Source organism: Pangasianodon hypophthalmus, chromosome 21, assembly GCF_027358585.1.
Source record: "Pangasianodon hypophthalmus isolate fPanHyp1 chromosome 21, fPanHyp1.pri, whole genome shotgun sequence".
NCBI classification, from domain to species: Eukaryota; Metazoa; Chordata; class Actinopteri; order Siluriformes; family Pangasiidae; genus Pangasianodon; species Pangasianodon hypophthalmus.
The window spans coordinates 13,853,444-13,879,743 of record NC_069730.1 but is presented as its reverse complement, the minus strand read 5'-3'; the positions used below and the strand labels follow the sequence as shown (position 1 = coordinate 13,879,743).

General features: G+C 37.8%; 2 protein-coding genes across 4 annotated transcripts; one reads left to right on the top strand and one right to left on the bottom strand.

Annotated features, from left to right (window-relative positions):
* Window positions 1-103: 103 nt before the first annotated feature.
* On the top strand, window positions 104-3,424 carry capsla (calcyphosine-like a). The gene is made up of 4 exons (XM_026925602.3): window positions 104-375; window positions 568-745; window positions 913-1,122; window positions 2,270-3,424. The coding sequence occupies exons 1-4, from the start codon at window positions 302-304 to the stop codon at window positions 2,369-2,371; spliced, it is 564 nt and encodes a 187-aa protein (XP_026781403.3). The 5' UTR covers window positions 104-301; the 3' UTR covers window positions 2,372-3,424.
* ranbp3b (RAN binding protein 3b) lies at window positions 3,148-25,001 on the bottom strand. Of its 3 annotated transcripts, none has more exons than XM_026925522.3 (17): window positions 24,926-25,001; window positions 16,960-17,018; window positions 15,157-15,193; window positions 14,153-14,239; window positions 13,617-13,688; window positions 12,125-12,190; window positions 10,739-10,852; window positions 9,488-9,588; window positions 9,084-9,203; window positions 8,906-9,000; window positions 8,702-8,777; window positions 8,455-8,548; window positions 7,601-7,725; window positions 7,231-7,351; window positions 6,965-7,107; window positions 5,777-5,993; window positions 3,148-4,444 (listed from the first exon to the last, which is right to left on the bottom strand). In XM_026925522.3, exons 1-17 carry the CDS (start codon window positions 24,945-24,947, stop codon window positions 4,398-4,400), a joined length of 1,596 nt encoding a protein of 531 aa, XP_026781323.1. In that variant the 5' UTR covers window positions 24,948-25,001; the 3' UTR covers window positions 3,148-4,397. The 3 variants fall into 3 exon arrangements, with proteins under 3 accessions (XP_026781323.1, XP_026781325.1, XP_026781326.1); XM_026925524.3 differs by having other exon boundaries at window positions 9,084-9,200; XM_026925525.3 differs by having other exon boundaries at window positions 10,739-10,840.
* Window positions 25,002-26,300: the final 1,299 nt, after the last annotated feature.

Here is a 26,300-nt window from a genome sequence, read left to right as displayed (position 1 = left end):
TTGCATTTTCGTTTCCATGCCAGCTAAGCCCTTGGGGCATCTACCTTATTGTTTGCCCATGTGACTCTTTTATTCCCATGGCAACCTGTACTCCCTATGGACTTTCAGAGCTTCTCACTCAGACTACAGTAGGATCAGACAAGGGAGGTTGCTGCGTATAGCCAATCCACAGAGAAACAATTTGAATCAAAGTGTAGCTACTCTAATCTTCTGAGTGACACACTCGCTGGCAAGTGTCTAGTGTCTTTCATTTGGATCATTTGGAACAGGAGTCCAAACAAAGAAGCCTAGAAGAGAAAGAATGGCAGATACACTGGAGGAGTTGAGACAACAGTGTCTGAGTAGAGGAGCAGCTGGGATTAAAGGCCTGGCAAGGCAAGAGATGACACCTTTCTTTTCATGCACATACTTACGTACAAGACCACATACTATCATGCTTAGTAGTAGGTCAAAGTAGTACACATACCAGCTGTATTGTGACATTCTATTTAGTATAGTACTTTGTGGTTAAATCATACAATACATTGGAAATTAAATACAATATTAATGATACCGCTGTGCATTCAGGACCTTCCGCATCATGGATGACGATGGCAGTAAGTCTCTAAACCTGGAGGAGTTTCAGAAAGGTCTTGAGACCTATGGTTTGTGTGTTGAAAAGGAAAAGGTCATGGAGATCTTCACTTTAGTGGACAAAGATGGAAGCGGCACCATCGATTTCGATGAATTTCTTGAGAAACTAAGGGTAAGGGACCAGGTGCAAAGACACCATTAAATATGTTCCTTTCTCTAAAGTTAACAAGAGTGATCTAGTTTTGTCCCAGAAAAAAGTTATTAGAAACAGGGTGTAATCATCCAAATGAGCAACAGGCAAGTTGTTGTGTTAGCTCATGTCAGATCATGTGTCCCCAGCCCCCTATGTCCAGTGTCAGAAAGCAGGTGATTAAACAGGCCTTCCAGAAGCTGGACCGTACCGGTGATGGAGTGGTAACTGTGCACGATTTACAGGGAGTCTACAACAGCAAACAACACCCCAAGTACAAGAGCGGCGAGTGGACCGAGGAACAAGTGTTCCGCTCTTTCCTCGACAGCTTCGACTCACCATATGAGAAAGATGGAAAGGTATTGCTATTGTCATTTCTCTATATCAAAGACAGGACTGTAGTTCAAGTATGGTAATTCTAAAGCTAAAATATGATTATGGTTATATGATTAACGAGTTATATCCACTACAGCGTGATTATTTGGCTATTGTTACTGAATTCCATAAACCACAACATGTAATCTTTTAGTCAAGTAGTCTTCCTCCTGCTCTCAGCTCACCCACACCCACATAAAATTTGACCATCACAAGTATTATCGCAAGTATTATTTTTGTTTGTACCTGCTCGTGGCGTTTTCTAATGAAAATCTATTATATACAAATAAGTAGAGGTGCACATGGGGACTGGGACCCCCTGGGACCCAGCAAAAAATGATATGAAGCGCAGATATGAAGCTCATTGGACAAAGCAAAGTCACATACATTAACATGGGAGTGTATTGGGTGCTTGCGCAGTGCTGTGCAACACATTTCAACACATTCATTTATACATGTTCAGTAACTGCTTTAAACTGGTCAAGATCACTCTGATTTAAATGATTAATTATAAAGCCTTTACTGAAGACGAATGAATGAACACAATAAATGTCCTGTCTAGTGAGCGCCTATGGCAATGAACGCGGCCTTTCTTTGTCCTCTGAGCTTCATATCTGGCCTCTTGTGACTTTATTATTGAGTCTTGTGGGATCCCAGTCCCGACGCACACCTCAACTTTACACACACACTGTTCACTTTAATAAACGCAACCCGTGCACCTTGTAGGTTTTAAGGTAGAGACTATAACTCATCTTGTACTTTCTATGTACAGCTCATCATATTGTAGTTGGACTGTTGCATATCCTGGCAGTCACTCTGGGACCGATACACTCATACCAGCAGCACATACACATGGCACTGTACTGTGTTGAGATCATGCTCCAACACCCAAATGATTCGTCACTGGTTCTCTTTCAATTGATAGATGGACTACAGTCAGTAAATGTTTCAAAACAAAGTCCACATACTGTATGTGTAGGTGCAATAGGTATAAAATGGCCAGTAGTTGTTGCATGCTATATAAAACCCACTGCACATTTTATTTTCATACAGTTCCTTGTATTAATAAATAGCAATGCAGTCTTTATACAGCTGGAGTACTGACTTGACACATGCTCCTCTCCATGGCAGGTCACTCTGGACGAGTTTGTGAATTACTACAGTGGAGTCAGCGTCTCCATCGACAGCGATGATTACTTTGTCACCATGATGCAGAATGCATGGAAGCTGTAATCACCGCCGCTCTCATCTCTTCCGTGGAAGCCTACAAATTTGTAAACAGTTCACTTTACTAGAAATAGTGCTGATGACAGTAAATGATGTTTTTGGCTAAAACATTTCAGTTCCTGGAATTTTAAGTTGAAGTTGCTTAAAAAAATTGCATCTGTGCAACTGAATTGTATTTTTTTTTTTTTTTTTTTTATGACTAAACAATAAACCAAACCTGCATTTTAACAAACAACTAAAATACTTCAATCCTAATGACCTGGAAAAATGATTTCTATCTATATCTACAATTATAACAGTACAATTATTGCCAGATAGTACATAAACTTTTCACATTGTACCAGTGTTCAACAATAAGGGACATATCTCTGTCACCCCCTGGTGGACACACAAATGTACTACTACACTGTTAAAAACATTCAGTTGATCCTCTTGGGTCAACTGAACAGGTGAATTCTTATGACCCATCCCAATTCCCAAAGACATGCTAAGTAATAATAAATCAGCACACTAACTGAGTACCATTTATAATTATAACAATATTGTGCAGTTACTTCTTGTTATAAATAAAATAAGCGGTGTGCACCTTCCTCAAAGAAACAATTGAACAAAAAATAGCCAACACTGTTAACACTGAACAGAAACAGCGGTTAATGCCGTGTAAACCAGTTAACTGATGACTGCCAGGTTTTAATTCACAGTCAGCTGCTTTAATGTTACAAAGCACTTTGATTTTCATTGACAAATCAAGACTGATAAAAAGGTAAATGATAGACCACATCTGACATTACACAAAAAATTTATTTCAAAGCTTTTCCTTTTTTAACTTTGATTTTTTTTCTATTTGTTTTGTAAAGGAGATTGGAGACATGTTCTAGTAAATGATAATATATTCATAGAAATTTACATGAGAAGTTCTGTATTCACGTTTCTAAATGCACTCAGTATTTCACACACACAAAAAAAATCATCTCCACTGTACTGTCTCCAATGACATGGAAATGGATAAAAAAAAAAAAAAAAGGTAATAAAACAATAAAAAAGGTAACATATTACAAACATTCAGAATATGGAAAATAAACATGGATATCTGCAGAGATGTTGATTTAAAATTTCAGTATTTTTTGTTCAAATCAAACCCGAAATAACCATATCTGTCCATAAGCAAAGCTAAAGGGCAGATTCTGGTGATTCCATAATGGTGAGGGGGCCAAAGTTAATTCCCTTTTACCTTTCTTATCTTCTTCTCAGTGGTGGAAAATTGGAGAAGCAATAGCACAGTCCATGTGTTGGTTTAGTCCTTTATTCATTATATCAATAAGAGATCTAACTACCATCATAGCAGACTAGTAGGAGTACTCGTTTATGGGAAACCACTGGAAATGAGTTAGACTCAGATGCCAAAAAAAAAAAAAAAAAAAAAAAAAAAAAAAAAGAGAATGATTGAGGTCCAGCAAGGTTTTGGGTTGAGGGCATAAAATGTACTGAACGGATGTTGGATAATTTTGAGCAATAATGTCATACAGTGGTGGTCTGAAGCCGAGCACGAGAGATTAGGAGAAAATAATACAGTGGGTGAGGGGACAGCAGGAAATTAAAAGACAAATCCTGTGGTAGAAATTGCAGCTGTGACATGTGCCGTATCTTAACACAGAGAGAGGAATACCCTCACGCTCATCAATATGATGAGCAGCCAAGTCCAAACCCTTAAATGGAAAAGTCTGTTTCTATTTTTTTTTTCCTCTTTTTTTTAGTTTGTTTGCAGTCTCGGAAAACTAAAACAAAACCAAAAAAGCCAACAAAATGATAAAAACAAAAATATTGAATTCCAGATTCACAATAAATGTAGGAAGGGGGGAAAAAATGAACTACGAGTTTTAAGTGAGAGACGCTGGAGCTCTGCTACAGGGCTGGAGCTGAAGGACCCACAGCGCTGGGCTGAAAGTGTTGCGGTGGTTAAGGCTGTCCACCCAGATGCCTGCACAAAAAAAACCCTGTTGAGCAGTTTTTAGTCAGGCGGCTGACCAGGGTGTTATGTGCTCTCAGCTGCCGGTGCCTCGGCAGAGGTTTCAGAAGTGCCTGAGGAAGGGGGAGAAAAAAAGGTGTTACTGTTCAAACACTTCAAATACTTCATTCCCTTAAATAGCCTTAATTATTTAAAAAAAAAAAAAAAAAAAAAAAAAAAAAGGGAAGTATGCACAGCAGTGATGCATTACATTTTCAGACCACAAAACTTTTAAGGTAGCTCACTATCATAACATTGGATTAAAAAAAAATAGGAGCCTTATTCTTGTACAGATCTCTGTCTTTATATGAAACTGCATTTGAGTGAAATGATAGCTGTTCCAAGAGGGCTAACCTGTATTTCAGAGAAAGCAGAAAATGCCCCCAAAATGCTGCTTAAACTGGCAGCCTCCGTGCAAACAAAACGCAGGGGCAGTGATAATCTGAATAACAATAACATGCATGTTTATTATCCTTATATATTACAAATTATTGGTACACATCCAGCGCAGGGATTTGACTTTGACAAAGGAATGTGGTAGATCATTTCAACAAAAAATGGAGGAAAAAAAATTCTACTTTGGTTTAAGAGGGTAAAAACACACCACCAACTGGTATGTGCTGATAGATTGCCAGAAGCTGATCCCATGGTTAAATATGTAAGGAGTAAAATACAATGGGGCATGATGTTATAGTAAAACAATCGACTCCGCTTTGCGTCGGACTTCATCACACCACTCTGTAGTCCAGTAACAGTACATCCCAGTATGTTTTACTCCTATTATACCACAGAAATTTGCCCCTGATTACAGTTAATTCCTTAATGAACACAGTACCATTTATATAGGTACATTTAATGTTATGAAATGTCCTCAAGACAAGTTAGTTCCTGCTGTCACTTTCGTTATGATAGCTATAAATGGTCTTCCCTCACCAGCCTCTCTTTTTTGTTTCTCTTAAAATCCCTAAGACGAAAAAAATATCAGCTTGTCATTTTACCTAGAAAGTGCAACATCCTCCTGTGGCTGAAAACCTACTGACTGTTATAAAGCTCTGACGCTGGAGACTCCTTACAGAAAGCTTCACCACACCAACAATTCAACTTTTTTTTTTTTTTTTTTTTTTGATAAAAGGCACGTTTGTAAATGTTCATTAGCCTTTGATTATATAGTGCTGTTATAAAAACACAAGAGCAAGCGCATTAATATAAACCTGTGATGTGAATTTTAGCTGGCTAGCAGCATAACTCGAGACAACACAAACCATCCTAAAAGTTGGGCAATTACTGTGATGACAATTCATAATACATTCTCAAACACTATAAAACAATCTATCTACACTAAATCTAACTAAAACAGATAACAGAATCAAATGTGTGAAAGGAAGCAGAGGCAGAGAGAAGCGTACCGCTGGCGGTGGTATTTCCTGTAGGGGCGATGTTGCTGCTGCTGCTGTTGTTTTTAGCAAGCTCGACGTCATCATCGCTGTCATCTTCATTGGATTGCGTGATCTCGGTGTGGGGCGGTTCGGCTGTGCTCTCTGCCTCTTGCTCAGCGCGGCTCCGCAGGGCCAGGATGCGGTGGTGGAGTGCTGCTGCCAGCTGCCCTGCATCCTTCGAGCTGGCCTGCAAGAGGAGAGTCGCATTTATCAGGGTGTACCTTGTCCAAACACACTGCAGAATAGATTCTCAATATCGGTTATGGTGAGTGCTTTTGCTTTTCAGCTCATGGAAACATGATCCCAAGTCAAAATTGCTGCAAATAGAATTAAAAAATTTTAACAGAGACTTCTGTTTTACGCACACACACAAGATCACTGTGAAGGGTGAAGACATGGGCATGCAGGTTGCATGAAGCTAATGTGTCATGAGCTTCCAATATTTGTTAACTTAGTTATCCTGCAGGGCAAAAAAATAAAGCAGCAAAATCCGGACACAAAACTTTTCTCTTGGCCGAGTGACCGACTTTTCTCGAGGCCAGCTGTAAATCTGAATACATTAGATTTCCCTCAAACCATTCCTTCAGAAGGGTGAATTTAAATGTCTTGACAATCAAATCTGTCAGAACAGAGAAACTCATTGACTCTGAAGTGTAGGGTTCACTCAATACTGCAACCACTGCACTACTATTTTTAGTTCCTGTTCTCCAATTTGGGGAATGTTTGATTGTTTCTAAAACAAGCTGCCATTTCTCTAATAGGGAATTCAAGAAAACAGACAAGGAATTTACTTTACTGCATTCCTTTGCGTATAAACAGACTGTGTCTACCAGTGAAACTGTGTCAGATCCTACAGAACCTCAACAGACTACGTTACACAAAATACAGACTATGGGGCTTAAATAGCAACCAACATTCATGATACACAAAAATAGACAAAATACAGACTATGGGGCTTAAATAGCAACCAAGATTCATGAAACATTCTGAAGAGTTAATATTTTCTACAGTTTCATTCTGCATGGGTGTGTACATTCCAACATGCCTTCTTAAACCTAATAACCAAGCAAAAACGCTTGTAAGATCCGACATGTCTAAATATACACATTACTTGCTTCTTTTGGAACAGTAACTGACACACACAGGTGCTCAGCATACCGATATGAGGAAGACCTTCACTCCCTGGTCCTCTGTGTCCATGGCAGTGATGCGGACGCTCTTCTCGCTGGCCTTGTCCACCTGCATCTGAGGCCACAGCTTAGTGTTCAGAATCAGCCGCAGACTGCCCTGGGTGCGCATCACTGATTAATAATAAGTGGAGAAAGAAAAAGTTAAAGAAATACAGGATTAGAAGCTACATTTCTATTATTCAAAAATCAAAACATGCATCTGCTTTGAAAGCAACAAAACACTGACGCTCTGACCTAGCCTGGACTGTAGCGTGCCATCATCGGTAGAGGCCATGTCGTTGAGTCTCAGCAGCCCTCGACCTCGCTCGATCCAGGACTGAGCTGGCTTATCAAACACGAACAGCTTGCACTGCATCTGTGGATCAAAGACAAGATGAGAAAAAAATAATAATAAATCCACATTTTAAACTCAAAGCTGCTATTCACACATGTGCTGACAACCCAGCAATCTGATGTTCCACTGTTTTGGACCAAATCCATAACAGGTGCTTTTTAGGAATGTGAAAGATGAACTTAGCTGACTGAAACAAATTAGGTACATTTCCTCATACTCTTATCGTGTATGAAGCACTGCGTCTGCGTCAATCTGAAAGTGGCAGTTTACCTGCAACACATTGCTCTCTGCTTCCTCCCCAGTGCGGACCTCCACTTTCTCCAAAATGCACTTCTTGGCCGTGGCTTTGGTGTACGCTGCTGCCGATTCCTCTAGAGATTCTGTCACGCTGTGATCTGGACACACACAGTATTTAGATGCACCTTGAATAGGAGTAGAGTGAGGGGACGCATATTTTTTCCTATTAAGATTATTTTACAGTCAAATTAAACCTTGAGTATTAATTATTAACCAGTATTTTAATGAGGGCCGGATGATATAAATGAACTGAGCCTCTATTTCATAAATAAATAAACAAACAAACAGTTAAAATAACACTCAGTTTTTGACATCCACATTGTCTTATTCGCTGTTAGCAAATGGCTAAGTGGATTATTTCTGACTATTTGTGGAACCAAGAACAGCACTGCCAACTGTTACAAGTAAAAATACACACAATGGTATGAAGCAGAGGCTTAGGCTGATTTCTTTCTAGCCCAGACTGTAGATTCATGTAGTCTATCAGTTACAGTCACGTAGATGATTACACTTGAAGAAATGCCCCCTAGATGTGGTGTGCATTGGGGCTAATTTATTTAAGGCCACTTCCCTGACACATAAACAGCAGTGACTGAGAAGGCGTACATGAAATACAATAGCGGATGAATAAACATTTCTCGATCACTGTTTTGCATGGTTTGAATGAAACAGCTAGCTAATGGCAAGTGCAGCTTTTGGGAAAAAAACATTGGCATGTTTATGGAATTGAAATGCTTGAAAAAGCATTCAAAATCATGATTTGTCATCTCTGATTATAATTACAATTTTTTTTTTATGTAGCTGAAATAAACGCTAGGAGCGCTCACTCTTTTCTGGGGTGGTCTCCTGTGACGAGGGTTCTGATGCTGAAGCTGTGTCTTTACAGCCCTCTGCTGTTGATTCACCACCTTTTGGAGGACTCTGAAACACGACCACACACACACACAATTCTCAGATTCGCTCATGTCAAGTTGCTGTAAAAACTACAGCATACCACTACTTTGTTTTTCAAACATTTAGAAGCCAGAACCACTAGGTAGTGCCAACATTTTTGTAGTAGTGCATCCATCTTACCAGCACTCGCTCTGACATGTTCTGGCCAAACACAAACTTGGCTCCTTTGTCTGTGTTGTTCGTAGCATTAAGAGAGCTGGAAAGCCAAACACGCACAGAATTAGACAATTACTGAGAAACTGCTATTTTAAAGCAGAATGTGAAAGACCAAAAAACAAACAAAAACAAAAAAAACCTAAAGACAAACAGACGGATGGGAGTCACCTTGAAGTGCCCATGTACTGCAGGAAGTAATTAGTACTCCCAGACTGAGAGTCCTGTGTGGCGTTAGATTCACTGACTGTGCTGTTCTCATCCAACTGCCAAGAAAATGAGATTTAAATATTTCATATAGAATCATTAGGGGTTGTGACTTGACCAGTGCCCACAAGTACTCACTGACCTTTGCCCTTTCTTTGATATTCTGCCCAAACACGAAACCAGGGTCAACCACAACATCCTTCTTTTGTGTGCTCTCCTCTGTCTTTCCTAAGTCATCCTCTCCTCCTTCCTTGTCTTTCTTCTGCAAGAAAGTTACATTTCAGCAACTGAATTTTACAAAACAATGATGCAATGTAAAATAACCATACAGGCAGCTACAATAATTGAATCATTATATACTGCTTGAGTTGGGAGTGCTTTTAGCAGTTGTTTACTGCCTTACTAAAATACAGTTTTATTTCCTTAAGCAAAAGAAATGCACATAAACCTTCAAATGATAATCCTGTAGAGACAAATGAAAGTATGTGTATGTGTTTATGATCCAGTGTGTTGACATTACAACAGTAAAAAAAAAAAAAGTCTCACCGGTGATTTGTCTGAGCTCTCTGTGTTGTTCAGGAAAATCGCCCGGCCTTCTGTAGCTGCCTCTGAAAACTTGCCCACTCCATTTGTTCCACAGCTCGAGTCTATTAGGGAAACATCATCAGTTAATACTGCATATACAACTTTATTTGGGTAATAAGTTACTAATATAGCTTCTCCACTGAACATCACAGCTCGAAAATAAACATGACTGTACAGAGCATATCGGATTTCAACCGGTCTTTAACTAAAATGTGATTTATTAAAACACTCCATAATGACACTTTTATAGCATGCTAGCTTTATGCCACAGTCATGTCCAACACCCTATATTTTACATGATTAGACACTTTATATGGTCACTACAGCCACTGTGTCATTCAGTGGGCTGTAACGACATTGCACTGTGTACAATACTGTGCCTTGCTTTGAATACATTGCAATGTGTGCAATAAAAACATGTGGAATAGCGTGAATCGTCTCTCACTGTGACTGCATGCATGTGGAGGTGTGCGAGTTATGTGTAAAAGAATGGATGTTTGTAAATTTTTTTTATATTCTATATATATATATATATATATATATATATATATATATATATATATATATATATATATATATATATATATATATATATTTTTTTTTTTTTTATTTAATTTTTAAATTTTTTAAATGTAAATTTAATGGGGTTTTTTTTCTTTTTTTTTTTCTTACATATGTTACGGCGACACTGTTTGGAGCATAATTGGATTTCAATGAATCTTACATCGTGGATACAATGAATCTTGAATCTTAAATCTTAATATAGGCCTAGTTTCCTCTAGTAAATGTCATACACCAATAGTATTACTAGTATACACATTACTAGTCAACACTACAGCATAATTTCTCTCATATTTAATAAGTGCCACATATTTATAATCGACAAGGGGCCGTCACAGACACTTGGTCAATTTGCGTCATTACTATAGTCTTTAGTTTTGACTTAAAAGCTCACAACATGGAAAAAAAGACTGCAAACACGCTCACTAGCCCACATCAGAACGGAACAACGAGATGAGCCAGACCTACAGTGACCAATAAACAACTAGCATCGAATGTTCTGCAAGCGATCGCACCTTGTGGGAGGTTACTTTGAGTGTTTTTTTTTTCCAAAGGCCTTTACAATGAATCTAATAAAACAGACAGCACTAATGAGCTAATCGGCTATATGTAAGTAAAGGACACAGAGTATCCTTGTATGAGTGTACTCACTGCTCTTGCTGGGCTCAGGAAGGGTCTTGATGGGTGGAGCCTGCAGGACCGCAGGTCTCAGGACGCTGCGCTGCTGCTCCTTGGGTTTCTGACTGGGTACACCTGAAAAACAGCCTACTAATGGATTGGAACGGAAACCGAACATCCTACAAGAGCCAGCCAACGCTGGGAATCTACAACAGAAACTACAGCCCAAGCCTAAGGAGTTGAAATTCAGTGATGATTTAACCAGTCATATTACTGTATTTTTTTAAGTGTTTTTCTTTTTTATTCAAAAGCAACCATAGCTTAACAGCTTACTAGATGTGTATATGACAACTTGTCAAAAATATTGTATGTACTGGGAGACAAACAGTTTATGTAATACATACCCATTTATTTTATGTTATTCTACTAATATACAGTCAGCTCCAGAAGAATTGGCATCACCGGAAAGCCTTTTCTTACATCTAACCACAGAGCTACTGGGAGTTTGACAATAACTGGTAAGATCAGACAAAAATACAGCCTTTGGGCAATAAACACTGTATTCTGGATCTCATCAAGCAGTATGAGACTCAGTGCTGTTATGTTGGCAAAAGGAGGTAGCACAAAGTACTAAATGCAGGCGTGCCAAAAGTTTTCTCTCATATTTTCAGTCTGAGGTCAAGCTAATTAATCATACATTTTTCTACCTCCAAAACTAAGAGGAAAATCAGTCCATACTCAAAGAAAATCCAAATGCACAATTTCTTAAGAAATGAAATGAACAATTGATTTTGTGCATGAAAACAACCAGCTAAATGCTCATGTGTCAAATATATGTTTGGCATATCTATATATGTGTACTAATGGCAAGATTTGTATTTTAATATATTTAATTAGCATATCAATGTACAAAGTCTTTATTTAGCCTTTGCTGTAGTGTAGCCATGACTGTGTAGTCTGTAACCAGAGAAAAAAATACATACTTCACACGTAAGCATTTTGATTTTTGTTTCCAACGTAGTATTAACCCAGTGACATTTTCTTTTTTTTCTTTCTTTATTTATTTTTTAAGCATATCATGGAGTGGGGTTTCATTTATTAGTTCAGCATGCAGACCTTGGCCAATCTCTGTTGATATTCAGTTTAACCAGAGAAAAAAAAAAAAAAAAAAAACTCCCATCCCCAGTACTACGGATTGAATTGGTAACAGCAGTATGAGCATCTGTTGTTTGATGTAAATTGTGACTCATGGATGATATTTCCAGCATATCTTCAATGAGAGTTGTACAAACCTTAATCCATGGTGGTATTGCATTACGTAAGTGAGGTGACTATCTCCACCAACATTGAAATACTCCCACAGTCAACATGAAACCTTTACAAATACAACTCTCACTGCATGGACAGAGTAGGTCTTACCTGCACTCGGTGCTTGACCATGGATCAGAGTTGGAGGTTTCAACCGAAATCCAACTGGCTTCTCCTCTAAAAGAATCAGAGTGGGAAAGAACGCAAAAAAGACAGGGTTAAATCTGTTTGCTTTTTTTCTCCCATTCATCTTACAAGAGAGAACTGTTTTAGCACTTTGAAGACAATTCCATTACAAAAAAAAAAAAGATCCTTTGGGCTCAGAAACCCACTTTAGCACATTCCTGCGCTCTCGGAAATGGTAACCTGGCATATTTTGGTTCTGCCTGTTTGACTGCTCAGAGAAGCAATAGAAATAGAAAGCTTCTCTTATATTCCTCCCTGCTTCCCCACTTCACCAATAAACACACTTGGCGTACAAACGTGATTAAAGCATGTCACAACTAATGTCATGAACATGAGTCATGCTCTGACAAGTGGTTGAGATTATTTAAAAATAGCGAAACTACCTTGTTCCTCTCTTTCCTCTGCTGCATAAAACTAGCTAAGTAGGGAAAAATATTGCAAAGACTTCTTGCGCAAGTGAATCAAAAGAACTTTAATCAGAAATATGGACAGGAAGCTGCCATGTTTAAATAAAATCAGCAGAAAATATGAAATACAACACATGCAGCATACAAAAATAAAAAGCAAACAGTAAAAACAAAAAAAAAAGACTAAACTAAATGTTAAGTATCTCATTGCATTTTAGAATGAGCAAATGCCATCAACAAGGAGTCATGTCAAAATGTATTACAGCTAGACAATTCTACAGAACCGAGTTGTGTCTGCCTGTTATAGAGCATCAGTTTGCCTCTTTTTATTTGGATTGTCACATACTTCAAAATGCGTTTTTACAAACAACACACTGCATCAGTTACAAAGACAGCCTGAACTTGTGTAAATGTGAATAGCTGACTGGATGGACTAGACAGGGAATTTAATCCTGGCACTGTGCTTCAATTGTTTATATTAGCCTGAAATGCGATTAAGATGAGACTATAACACCATTTGGAGTGTGCAGTGAGGCACATGACATTTAGTTTTGGCTCATTTGAGGCAGAGCCCAGTTAAATACAATATATCCAAGTGGATTATATTTCAAGATGGATTACACTGCATTTTGTCAAATTCCTGCTGGTTGTCTTCTTAGTAGATGAGTTATGTCACATGAAAAGGTTTTGGTTTTCATTTTAATGAAACGCAGATCATTAATAAGTTGCATCTGACATTGCTCTACATAATAATAATGATTAAAAAAAAAGGTAAATATATATATATATATATATATATAAATATAAAGGTAATTTCATAATAAGTGGACAAACTATGTTTAGTACTGGGCAACTAATAAACCCAATTATAATTTCAAAGTCAGTTAAAACCTCTATCACTTCATGCTGAGCTTGAATGAGATTAAAAGAGAGCAAATCAGTCTAGAACTACTGACTTGCATTAGCTACTCATAGTAAGATGGTAATAATACGTTCACATGCTCTATTACCTGGTTCTGAGTCTGAGTTGCCTGTTGGAGACTGACAGAAACTTGACGGCATAAACACATTATTCTTGGAAACTGCAGCAGGAGACAGACACACACACACACACACACACACACACACACACACACACACACACACACACACACACACACACACACACACAGAGAGAGAGAGAGAGAGAGAGAGAGAGAGAGAGAGAGAGAGAGAGAGAGAGAGAGAGAGAGAGAGAGAGAAAGAGACAGTGTGACTACGACAGCACAGTGAGCCAACATTTCTGACAGATGGCTGGTTAATAGTTGGCACCAAACTGAAGTCACATCAGAATAACACATGGCTAAAGTGCCAAGTAGCTTGTAGCATTGTAGAGAGGAAACAGAACTGAAAGATTTGAGGTGCTTCTCACTGACAACAATATTTGCTTTAGCATGACATTTACATAAATACACATCAAGGCTGTCAGACCAGAGTACAGGAGCAAGACATCAAATTATGAGCAAATCATGAGCTTCTCTGAGTGATGTTACAGTTGTTGCGTTACCTGAATGTGCAGGTGGGAACTGTGTTAAGGACGAGGTTCTCTCTCTCTTCACTGGAGGACAGTATTCTCCATCCTCCCTGTCTGAGTCTAAAGACAAGACAAATCCACTATAATCCGAAATGCTTACAGCATTACAGTCACTTTTTGGCATGCGCAGCTTAAATCAGATTTGTCTGTAATATCTAACCCCCCAACCACGTGATTAATGGAGTAGTTTACCAAAAAATTAAAAAAAGCATACTTTTAGCATCAGAGGATTACTAATTAATCTTCAGCAACCGTTTGGGACCCGGTGGATCTGGAGCATACACCCAGGTGGGACACCAGTTCATCCCACGCACACGTTCACACACTCATTCACACCTAAGGGCAATTTGAAGTCACCAATCCATCTAGCAGCAGAAGTAGGAGGAAACCAGGGAACCCCACACAGACACAGGGAGAACACGTGCAACTCCACACAGGCAGTAACCTGAGCTCAGAATTCAACCAGGGACCCCAGAGGTATGAGGCTGCACCACCGGGCCACCCTTGCTATTAACTAATGATTTACCAAATTTAACAGCTTAAATTCTGCAAAGTGATATCAGGGTCTATCTAGTTGACTGCTAAACCATTCAACATTCCGCTTAACTGTCCATTAAGCGCCACACTTTCTTACTGTTATCATTGGCCAACCTATTGTTTCCTATATCCGAAATAAGCTCAAGAAGGAATTTCATTTTGAATGTACACTCTATGATATCAAACAGGAACACATCTCAGATTTTTATACATTTTACTACGTGCATCCTTTGTGTTCTGTTTGTACTTTGCATGACCAGTTTGACTGGAGAACTTCTCCGGTTCTTTAATGTCACCCACTGAACAAATGGTTAACGACAGAACATTCAGCGCATCCCTAATTGATGTTATAGTTTTTGTAAAATCAGGATCATAGCTTGTAACACAAAGTACTGAGCAACTCTACATGTGGCTTGAGATGGAAAATTAAGCAGACGTACCTTCCCCATCCTCTGCACTGGACCCATCAGCAGATCGCTGCAATGGAGAAAATAAGCCATGAGAGAGATATAATTTACAATTGGGCTTACAATTGCAAGCCTAACCAATATTGCAATTAAGTTTCCAGATATTATGCTCCTATCAACCATCTACCAAGCATAATAATAATAATAATAATAATAATAATAATAATAATAATAATGTAATTTATCTGGTTCCCACGGCAAAGTCAAATTAACTGATTGCTTACTGCAGATGCTAGTGTTTTTGTCATAAATTGTCAATTTTTTTTTTAATTGTCATAAATTAAAGAAAAACACAAAAAGTTAATGGTGAATAAAATTAATTTCAGGAACATTCAGAATATGCATTTTGTACACATTTGACCAAAATACAAACATCCAAGCTTAAATCTGCATAAAGCTCAGTAAATCACAGTACAAGGCCAAATATTTCCTGCCTGCAAGTAACTAAAACAATTGACTAAGTGCTGCCTTTGTGCTGAGTCCCATACAGTCAACTGTGCCAACAGTCAGCTGAATTTGGACCGTACAGTGTGGTGATGATCCCCCTGCCGGGCCGGTCCATCTTGTCACCATAGATACTGTTCCAATGGCTGACGAGGCCACAGCACAAACAGCACCATCATCATCCAAGTCCAAAGAAAAAAGAAAAAAGAAAAAAAAAAACAAAGCTTTCTCATATTACCCCTTGCTGTTTGCTACACACCACCTTGTTTGATGGACAGCCTACTGATCCAGAAGGCTATGAAAGCTCAAGACTTTCCCAAGCTTGTTTCAGTCGACTCTCAGAAGCAGTTCTGACAAAGTATAACAGACTCTATAGTTGAAAAGCTAGATAGTAGAGATGACTCCATAAAATAACATGCTAAATTAAATAGTGGCTTTGTACCAAAAGGATATTAGAAAAGAATTTCACCGTACTGTACTTGTTTATGTGACAAACAAATAAACCATTTTCTCGCCTATATGATCTAGCTAGCTAGCTAAAATCTTGGAACCTCGAAAAAAGGTAAAAAAAAAAAAAAAAAAAAAAAAGGGACCCGTAACAGGGATGTCTGAGGATTGCCAGTGGATTTCCACAATGGAAAACCCAAATTCAGATCAGGTTCTTCTGATAACTTGGAAGCAATTGTTGGTTTAGTTGTTGTATGGACAGCTTCTGATTAGTGGAACTGCTTTACAAGCACTTCACATGCTAACTGTTATTGGATTGAATTTGCCCTCACCACTTGATATTGATGATGATGATTGTTAATAATGTTTATAATTAAAATCATAGCTTTTGCCCTTTAAAATTAGATAAATGATTAATATTACTAACACACTGCCATCATCCAAGCAACAAGCCATGATCATTAAAACACTACAGACATTATAACAGACTTTTTCCTTCATAACCTCTTCAACCAAAACAAATGAACTTTATGCTGGGTCCCAACATGCATGAGCTAATGGAACTTGCTGAGCCACATCAAGGGTTCCACATTAGAAATGCTGAACTAAGCAGAATCTAAATCAGAAACAAAAGCAGAATCTAATTAGTCATCTGACTTATTTCTCAGAGATTGTCAATTTCCATTTTACCGACCTTATTTGTTATGCAAGTCATTATGGCAAAGTAGCTTTACATAAGGAGTCCATGTTGAGACCACAAAGATCTGTGGCAGGAACAACCACTGAGAGCATCCAGAACATAAACGTAAACCCATCCTGCTCTCCATACCTCCAGATAGACAAAAACTAGAAAAAAAACATTCAATGAATTAAAATCAGGCCTACCTTCTGTGCCTTGTCCTTTTGAAACACGAACACTGGAGGAGCTATGGCAGGCTTCTCTCCTAATAAAAAAATTTTTAAAAAACAAAAATTAAAATAAATAAAATCACAAGTGATCATCAGGTTAATAATGTCATTTGACAAGACCAATTAACAACGAGAGTCATTCAAAAACTTTCAAAAGTATACTTCCTTTTCATAGCCATAACAAGAATGTCAAACGTGTACAGTCTGGTGCTTATGGTGATTTTCAACAAAAAGTTGCGAGCACAGTAATTTAATCCATGAGCACGACTGTTACTGCTTTCACTCTCAAATTTACAAAGTGTGCATGGACACTTCAATTCATCCTGCTTGCTTGCAACCTTTTTTCTGATCAGCCTCAGGTTTATTTCTACCTGTTCATCCATTCTGTCAACCAATCAGAAAAGGTTACAGATCCCAACCAATGAAATTGCTTCTATTGTCTTACATTGTCATTGGTAGATGAAAGCAGAGTTTAAACAGACCCAGCCCCTGTTCCAATGGCAGATGGATTAATGCTCACAGGTTTAGCAGAGAGTAGGACAACATCATGACAAAATCTCCAAATCACTGAACTTTTCACACTACACAGCTTTAATCATTTGTCATCAGTTGTTTTGTGGACATATGGGTATACTCAGAATACAGTGTCTCGCAGATGAGGAACACATGCTACATGATCTTTCGGCTGGAGAGATCCCTGCTGACGCATGCATTATCCCCAAATCCACTTTCTCATGAAAATAAACAGTGCTATCTATCATGTGGCTTCACGACTTTGTCACTATTTTGTTCAAAAACATGAAAAAAAGGGATAAGAGAAAATACCAAAGGATAGGAAGGAACAGAAATGCAGGCAGTGAGGACCGTCTGTTCTGCAAAGAGAACTGGCTATTTTTATTCTGTGCTCCAGCAGGAATCGTGTCATGTTTGTTTTTATTTTTGCTGTTCTGAACAACCATGAGTATAGCATGCCAAATAATTTCTTAGAGAATTATTACTGTGCTTACATTTTGCCCTTGCCCTCAAACATGAATAGATGGACGATAAACTGGATTCAGGGATCTGCGGCGCATGACTGCAGATGAATTCATTTCCTCTCTGACTCTCATTGGCTGTTTCTCATCGCTGTACTTGCAACTACTTGCAGCTTGATTTATCAAGACAAAATCAAACATGGCAATATCATAGCCCTGCTAATGGCTCTCAGATTCAGAAAATCTCATTGCTGAATGGTTCACACGAGGGAGGGAAGAGGTTTAGAGGGTAGTCGCTGAGACACAAAATTAGCTTGCAACTGGGAAATCGGGCCTAAAACCATGTAGTGTGCACTGGCTTTACACTACTGAACTGTCAACTTTTGGAAGCAAAATGAAAATCACAGATACTTAAATGGGGGTGTAATGATGCAAAAATGTGACTGTGGAAAGGTGCAATATCAGCATTATATTAATTATGCATGTAATGTAATGCATAATTTGCACTGTAATGCAATTGACTAATACCTAATTTTCCAAACTTTAATCTAAAGGCCATAGATCACATACTCACAGAGCAGGAAAAAGCAAGCACCTCCAGTGACCTCTAAAGTAAACCTTTTTTTTTTTTTAAATGCACTTGTAATGACCCATGGTCTTAATAAAACTCTGGCATGGTTAAGAGGGATTAGTATACACATCACATTTTGTAAATAAACAAAGACACATGATCAGCCTGACCCTATCTGATATTTTTAACAGCAGTAGTAATACATCTCTTGCTGTAACTGCTGTAAATGAAAGCTGATACTAAATGACCAGGCTCAGTTAATGTGGTTCGAATCACTGGTGTAAACGTAGACAGATTAAAAATCCCAGCAATGCTTGTTTGTGTATATTACATATAAACAGAATGAAAAAAAAATTTATATATATATATATATATATATATATATATATATATATATATATATATATATATATATATATACACATACACACACACACACACACACACACATACACGATATATAAGCCTAAGGTATTGGCAGCATGTTGGTTAACTTTACGTGCAGACTAAAAAGTCTCGTGTGACCACTTCTGTTGCTTGTGGACATGCACTAACCATCGTTGTTTAGTAGCTATAGCTTCTAAAACTAACTAGTTAAACACAAATAATCCACTAATGGTGAGATGTGTGAAAAATGGTTCATACTCACTTTGTTGGCAGATTAGCAAAGCAAGCTAATTGTATTAGCGACATATACTGACCAGAAGCACCAACAATCTCTGCTACTTCCTTCCAAGCTTTATTTTGTAATGTCTCTAGACATATTTAATGAGTCTTTGTAGGACAGGATAAGATGAAACAATGGATATTTCTTCCATGTTTTTCTTGCATTTTCGTGTGTCAGACAAAAAAAGTAAAACTAACACACACACACACACACACACACACACACACACCCCAACACCCCCCCCCACCCCCCATATAAACGCTCAAAAGAATCATGGCATAACTAACACAGAATTGAGTAGATCTCATTTCAAAAGTCACTTGTTGCACTGTCGCTGAAATCTCAGCTCCATCTCGCACACGTACACAGAAAATTAACGGTCGTCTCTTGCTTTGTCACTTGCTAATGTGAAAGTAGGGCAACATATTACCGATATGTTTTTCACTTCGGCTTAAACAGTGATTATAATGGTTATTCGTGAAATGAAATGGAAACAGACTGTAAATCCAGATTAGCTAAACTTTAGCTACCAAGCAATACCACAGGGCAAGTCTTAAATGGCTTCCTATTGGTCACATGGTGGATTAGAACTGCAGGTTATGTCAGATCTTTTTCCACCTTTAATGTGATATAGCAACCAGCAAAATTCAATTGGAAGAACAAAAATGTTTTAGGGTAAAAAATAAAAAAAAAATAATATTAATAAAAAAAAAAAAAAGAAAAGAAAAAAAAAAAAAGAAAATAAGAAGCTTATAATAACCTTGTTGCATAAGTGTGCACACCCCTTAACTACTACATTGTTATAGCACCTTTTGCTTGTAATTCAGCACTCAGTCTTAGCACGTCCTAATTTGACAGTTTTATTCCACTCTTCCTTGCAAAAATGCTCCAGATCAATCAATTTGCCAGGGGATCTTCTATGAACAGGCCTCTGATCATCATCTTCTGAAGCCAATCCTTTGTTGACTTGGATTTGTGCTTTGGGTCGTTATCATGCTGGAAGGTGAAATTGTTCTTCAACTTCAGCTGTCTAACAGAGTCCTGCAGGTTTTGTACCAAAACATATTGGTACTTGGAGCTATTCATGATTCCCTCTATCTTGACTAGAGCCCCAGTACCAGCTGAAGAGAAGCAGCCCCATAGCATAATGCTGCCACCACCATGCTTCACCATGAGTATAGTGTTTTGGGTGATAAGATGTCTTGGTTTTGCACCAAATATCTTTTTTAGATTTAAGCCCAAAAAGTTGTGTCTTAGTCTCATCAGACCATAACACATTTTGCCATATGGTTTGGGGCGATTTATGCGGGCTTGGATGGTTTTATTTTTTGGTGAGAAATGGCTTCTATCTCAAGTCTACCCTACCCCATAGCGCGGACAGTTGTAAAGAATATGATTGACTGCTGCCACATGGGAGTAACTGTGGAGAATTGTAGTAATTTTAGATATTCATGACTGAGTAATTGTAGATATTTCTGCAGCTCCTTTAATGTTGCCGTAGGTCTCTTGGCAGCCTCCCTGATAAATTTTCATCTTGTGCTTTTGTCAATTTTTGGAGGGACATCCTGTTCTTGTTCACATCACTGTGGTGTCCCATTTTCTCCATTTGTTGATGGCTTGCAAAGTGTTCTCCTCATTGATACCTTTCGACAGTGAGATCAGAAAGCTCTTTGCGAACCATGGCTTCGGCAGTCGGATGAAACCACGATGATGTCAAGAAAATCCTACGGAAACAGCTGATCTTTATTTGTGGTTAATCCGAATCAAGTTATTGATGACTGGTGTATGACAATTACTTTTGAACATGAGTTTAAATGTAATCAGTTAATTCTAAGCACACTCATAAATAAATAATTCTCATGCCCCACTATAAAAAGGTGTGCACTACCAGGTTATGGGTTTTTTCTATTGCTTTCCTAAAATGTTTCAATTTGTTTGCCACTTGACATCTGTTGGTTGATACATCACATTAAAAGTGAAAAAAAAAATAAAAATAAAAATCTGGCATGGGTTATCTTGGTTTCATTTTTAAAATCACAAAAACCTGTAATTTTAACAGATGTGTAGACTTTTTTATATCCACTGTATAGGGCACGACACTGGGTGTAGAAGCTGTAATGTTTATGTTTTCAGTGGTCTTGCCATTGTCATGCCTGAAAATAACAAACTCTTGGCTTTGCAAAAAGTGACAGAGAGGCAAGTAGAGACACTATAAGAGTCTACCATGGCAGAATGAGCAGCACTTTTACATCAAGTTATGTTTTAAAACAAATGCAAATATCTCATGTCCCAATTTGGACATCTCTAGTGGTAAACAAACTTCTTCCAGTTTTTTTTTTTTTTTAAATGTTGTTAAAACCTCAAACCACTATCTGGCACTCAACCAATGCCTTGTGAATGCGGATAGACGAGTTTGCACAATGATTGATCTTGACAGCTTGTCAATCAAATAACCTGTAAGCCTACTTTATGGTTACATTTTAGCATAGCGCTTAAGAGTGCTTTCACAACTATTAGTCAATTCGTCTGAGTCAGAGTGAAACTGATAGTTTATACAGACCAGAAAGCAAAAAAAAAAAAAAAAAAAAAAAGGCTGGTTGAGGGGTGTCAAACATACAGCAATGGAAAAAAGAAAACAACCCTTCACCCCTACCGCCAAGCACAGCAAACACGGTATAAAATAAATAAATGATTTTATAAATAAATCAGCTGAAGTTATTGCACCCAGCATTTATTTTTAAATTTTGCTTGTGGGTCTAAATAGCCAGAACACATTACATTTCTGCAGCTCTGTCCTTGGGCTCAGTTTGTGCCTCGTGGGTCAGTTTTGCAGCTAGCTTTTCCAAAAACATTTTTATGCAACCAAAACACAGCGTCTTTGATTCACTTCTTGCAGTTGGCTCAAGTCACTGTCTCACTGCAGTTGAGCCACGCTAGAGTTTGGCTTGAACCGGACCAAGACCACGTCGCTCAGACGGTCTCCGAATGATTGTTCTAGTCCAAGTGTGAAAACAGTGCTCTCACCTGCGTAAATGAAACGCACCACAGGGGAAAATACACCAGGGTTAAATTCAAAAGGACTAACCACTTCATGTGTGTGAAGGAAAAAAAAAAAAAAACTGCTGCCTGCACTTTATACACATACACTGTTCATACATGTAGTATTTAGTCAAACCGAATGGATCTGAACCAATCTGAATGCTTAAAGCTGCAGGCAGCAATTCTTGGACCTGATGAACAAAAAGAAAAAAATAAATACTGGGTGTGATACACAAAATATTTTCAGCGTGGGCTGGGTGATTTAACAAAAAGATCATACCACAATACTGGAAAACATTTGTATGACACATAATATGTATTACGATATACAATTTGGCTAATAGCTGACAAAAAACAAGTGCTGCATTAAAACTGTAAAAACTGATTAACCGAGTTTGATGACATTTATTTAATGTCTACAAAAAACTAAATTAACACTGAAAGTGGGGGAAAATAAAAACAAATCAGTAAACAATTAACAATTTGAAAGATTAAGTGACTGCAGCTACTTCCACTGAGTTCAATTTAGTTTGTAATTATTTAAAAGGGTTATAACGTTATAAAAAGATATCACGATACCGACGATCTCAGAGAAGTGACGTAATTTAACACAAAATTGATATATTGTCATAACGCCCTATTTTCAGCCATGTATGTCCTCTTGCTGTTTTTTTTTTTTTTTTTTTTTTTGGTATGAATTTTTGCTCTGACCCGGACTCATCCTGATTGAGACCCTTAGCGCGGCGTTCGCTCATAGCTATTTTTCTCCCCCCAGGAAACTGGTATTACATTTTACTATTCCAGACTCATATGACCAAAATAAGAAATGTTCTTGACACATTTTCTCCATCAGATTTCACTGGTGTTGCTTTTTAACGCAAACTATAAACTGAAGTGTGTGTATATCAGCAGGCGCTGTCTGCAATCACCTGGATACACACTTCTCTAAAAAAGTGACACTGGTGTGTAAATAGTTTATGGATGCTCTCAGTTTTTGTGTACTCTTTAAGCACTGGTTTACACTGATTTCCCATCACCCCCCAAACACACACACACACACACACACACAGAAAGAGAGAGAGAGAGAGGCAGTCGATATTATTGCAGTGATACTTTTTAAGATTGGCCAATGCAAAAATGATCTCACCACAAAGTAATGAATCCAGAGCTGCACTGGATGTTCATGTGCAGAAGAGTTTTCATTACACTCCGAGCTCACAGCCCGATTTAGCAGCATTCACGTTCCTTACCCAAGTAAGCAGCAGTACAGAAGATTGGCCTGCACAGGAGATGCTAACATCCACTGACCGGATGCTGTGTACTTTGTTGTATTGCAAAGGCATAAAGTGATGCATAAAACGGTCTCTCTCTCACACACACACACACACACACACACACAAAGAACTGTAGTGCAAATCCTGACTCAAATGTGCATGCTCCTAACCACCCCACCCCATGTGAACGACATCTACACGCACTAATTTACACTAACGAGCTTTTCATTTCTCAGTATTAGCAAGAACAGCGTGTCACTGCATTCAGATCCATCCTCCACAACCTTTAACTGTGTACAGCACCGATTTCTTCAAAGCACTAGCCGAAACACCCTTCAAAGCACAAGAAAGCCCATTTCCATTGCAAATGTAGCGAAGTTACAAGATTAGCGCCAAGTTGAGTTGTAGATTTCACTTCCCACAGAGATCTCGACCTGCTAGGTGATCTAAGCTAAGCTTCATGCAAAAGTACCCGGGGTTTCTTTCGAATACCTCAGTCTGATCGTGTTTATCCAAAAAAAGAAAATGCACATGTTGCGTGTGCACATGTCTGGATTGTCTGGTTCGTCAGTTTAATGATCTAGCAACGTCTAGCTAACATTTAACTGTTTACATCACTGTATTATCATAATAAACACTGAGACATTAAATTAGATCATTTCCTAAGATCAGCGATTTGGAGCTAGTTAGGAGTTAGATATGTGTGTGAACTGGTGTGATCAAGTGCAAATGAATTAATCCAGCTAACGTTAGCTAAGGAGCTAAGCAAGCAATCCTGTCTGGGTGATCAAGTCCCGAGCAGTCAGATTTCAAAATAATCCGAACTAATAATGGATCTAGACCACTAATGCATAACACTACCACCACCAATAATAAAAATAATAATACAAACAATGCTGTTGGTTAAGTGTTAAAATGCCTGCACTTACTCACACAGCCCTGACATCATCGATTCATCGCTAAACATTAAATATAACCTATAAAACAATACACAATACTCACGCAGCTTTAAAACATGTGACTTGTTCTTGCATTAAAGTGTGTCTACGCTCCAAAAGCTCCTAAATCAAGCCTCTAGGTGTGAAACTAGACTAGTGAAAGAGACGTACCCGCCTAAAATCAAAGAAAACAGAAAGGCCCGGAACATTAGCTAGCTCCGGAGGAGGCTATTTAACCAGAGCTAGCACCTCTGCTAGCTCAGTTAGCCAGGCTAATGCTAAGCAGGTTAACGCTAACCATGCTAGCTAAAACATTCCCACCAAATTAACAGCCGGCTATTAAATCAAACCCAACCCTTCCAAATGAAGTCCAAAATGAGCGCACCACTCTTACAACACACACACACATGCTTCTGCACTTCTTAAAGTCATTTCTGTTTTTTGTTTTGTGGCTTCATTGCTTCGCCCCATTTGCCTACCTTCGTTTGCCAAGTCCGCCATTTTACTTCTCCGCGCACACCCACAATGCACCGCGCCACACGGGCGTTATTTCTAGCAGAGAAACAAAAGCTGGAATAGAAACCGAGATTAACACACTTCACACTGTGTTTATTTAAATATTATTATTAATATTCATATTTTTACACAGTTTTACACAATATTCCATTCGATAAATGGATTTTTCTACAGTGTGCTCGCATTTATTCTGTCATTTACGAACCAATTCATAACTAATTAGCCTTTTTTGCTTCTTTTTACTCTATTGTCAGTCAGTGTCATAAAGGCTTATTAGGTTTAAAGCGTAAAGATACGTTTTTATATGTTGTTTTTATGTTTTTGGTGTTTGTTTTTTTTTCATTTACAATTTTATTCCCTTTAAAATTGAAGTGCAGTGCTTCACATGCCTGTATTTCTAAGAGCTGTGCATTTCTCTTTACAATCACTAGGTGGTGCAATTCTGCAAGTGTACATATAATCCTGAGCATGTGAACATGAACTAGACATTATACATGATTATTCCCTTGATTATTAAACCCCTGATTTAATATATGTATATATATATATATATATATATATATATATATATATATATATATATATATATATATATAAAACTAAAAAAGTAATAAAAAAAAAAGACTTGATATCACAATCTTTGTCAGTTGATTGCTGGTATTCTTACAAATATTTTTCTTGGTATTGTAATAAATTTACATTTATTTATGTAAATCAGGCTTCATCTAAGTACATTTGCATACTTAATAAAACCAAAAAAAAAAATCTATTCTTTGAATAATGTTAGAATTAAAATGGTTACTTCACTGTGAAAACCCTTTCAAATGAAAATCATTTATTGCTTGTTCAACCAAGATTGTTATTGTTGCCCACATATTATGTTTTCTTTATTTTATTTATAATGATATGTATTATTATTATTATTGTTCAGGTGTATACACCAATATCCCCCTCATGTTACTTATATTGTACATGCTTACACACATTTATACGCAAGCATTTTTTATAGATGAACGCATACATGGATGCACATTCACACAGGCATGTACATAGGCATGCATACACATGCACACATATACACACTGATATATACATATACATGCTACTCACCCGTTTCTGTATTTATATTTGTTGTTGTTGTTATGATATATATTGTTATTATTAGTTTATCATTTTGATGTAGTTGTGTTATTTTCTCTAAGTTAATTTAGTGTTTTCTATTACTTTGTGAAAATTTAACATTGTTTAGGTGGAAGCATTAAATAAGGCCTCACAGGGTTTTGAAGCTCCCTGTGCTGTATATTTGAATCTTACTACTTTTCTTTTTGTGTATATATT

What these genes read in the sequence shown, in the direction of transcription:
- capsla (XM_026925602.3), top strand. Translation starts at nt 302, where the DNA reads ATGGCAGATACACTGGAGGAGTTGAGACAACAGTGTCTGAGTAGAGGA. An exon ending in GGGATTAAAGGCCTGGCAAG is followed by an intron (nt 376 to 567) that starts GCAAGAGATGAC and finishes CTGTGCATTCAG; the next exon opens with GACCTTCCGCATCATGGATG. An exon ending in CATATGAGAAAGATGGAAAG is followed by an intron (nt 1,123 to 2,269) that starts GTATTGCTATTG and finishes TCTCCATGGCAG; the next exon opens with GTCACTCTGGACGAGTTTGT.
- ranbp3b (XM_026925522.3), bottom strand. Translation starts at nt 24,947, where the DNA reads ATGGCGGACTTGGCAAACGAAG. An exon ending in AGAGCTCAGACAAATCACCG is followed by an intron (nt 9,204 to 9,487) that starts GTGAGACTTTTT and finishes ACTTTCTTGCAG; the next exon opens with AAGAAAGACAAGGAAGGAGG. An exon ending in ATATCAAAGAAAGGGCAAAG is followed by an intron (nt 9,001 to 9,083) that starts GTCAGTGAGTAC and finishes TTTTCTTGGCAG; the next exon opens with TTGGATGAGAACAGCACAGT.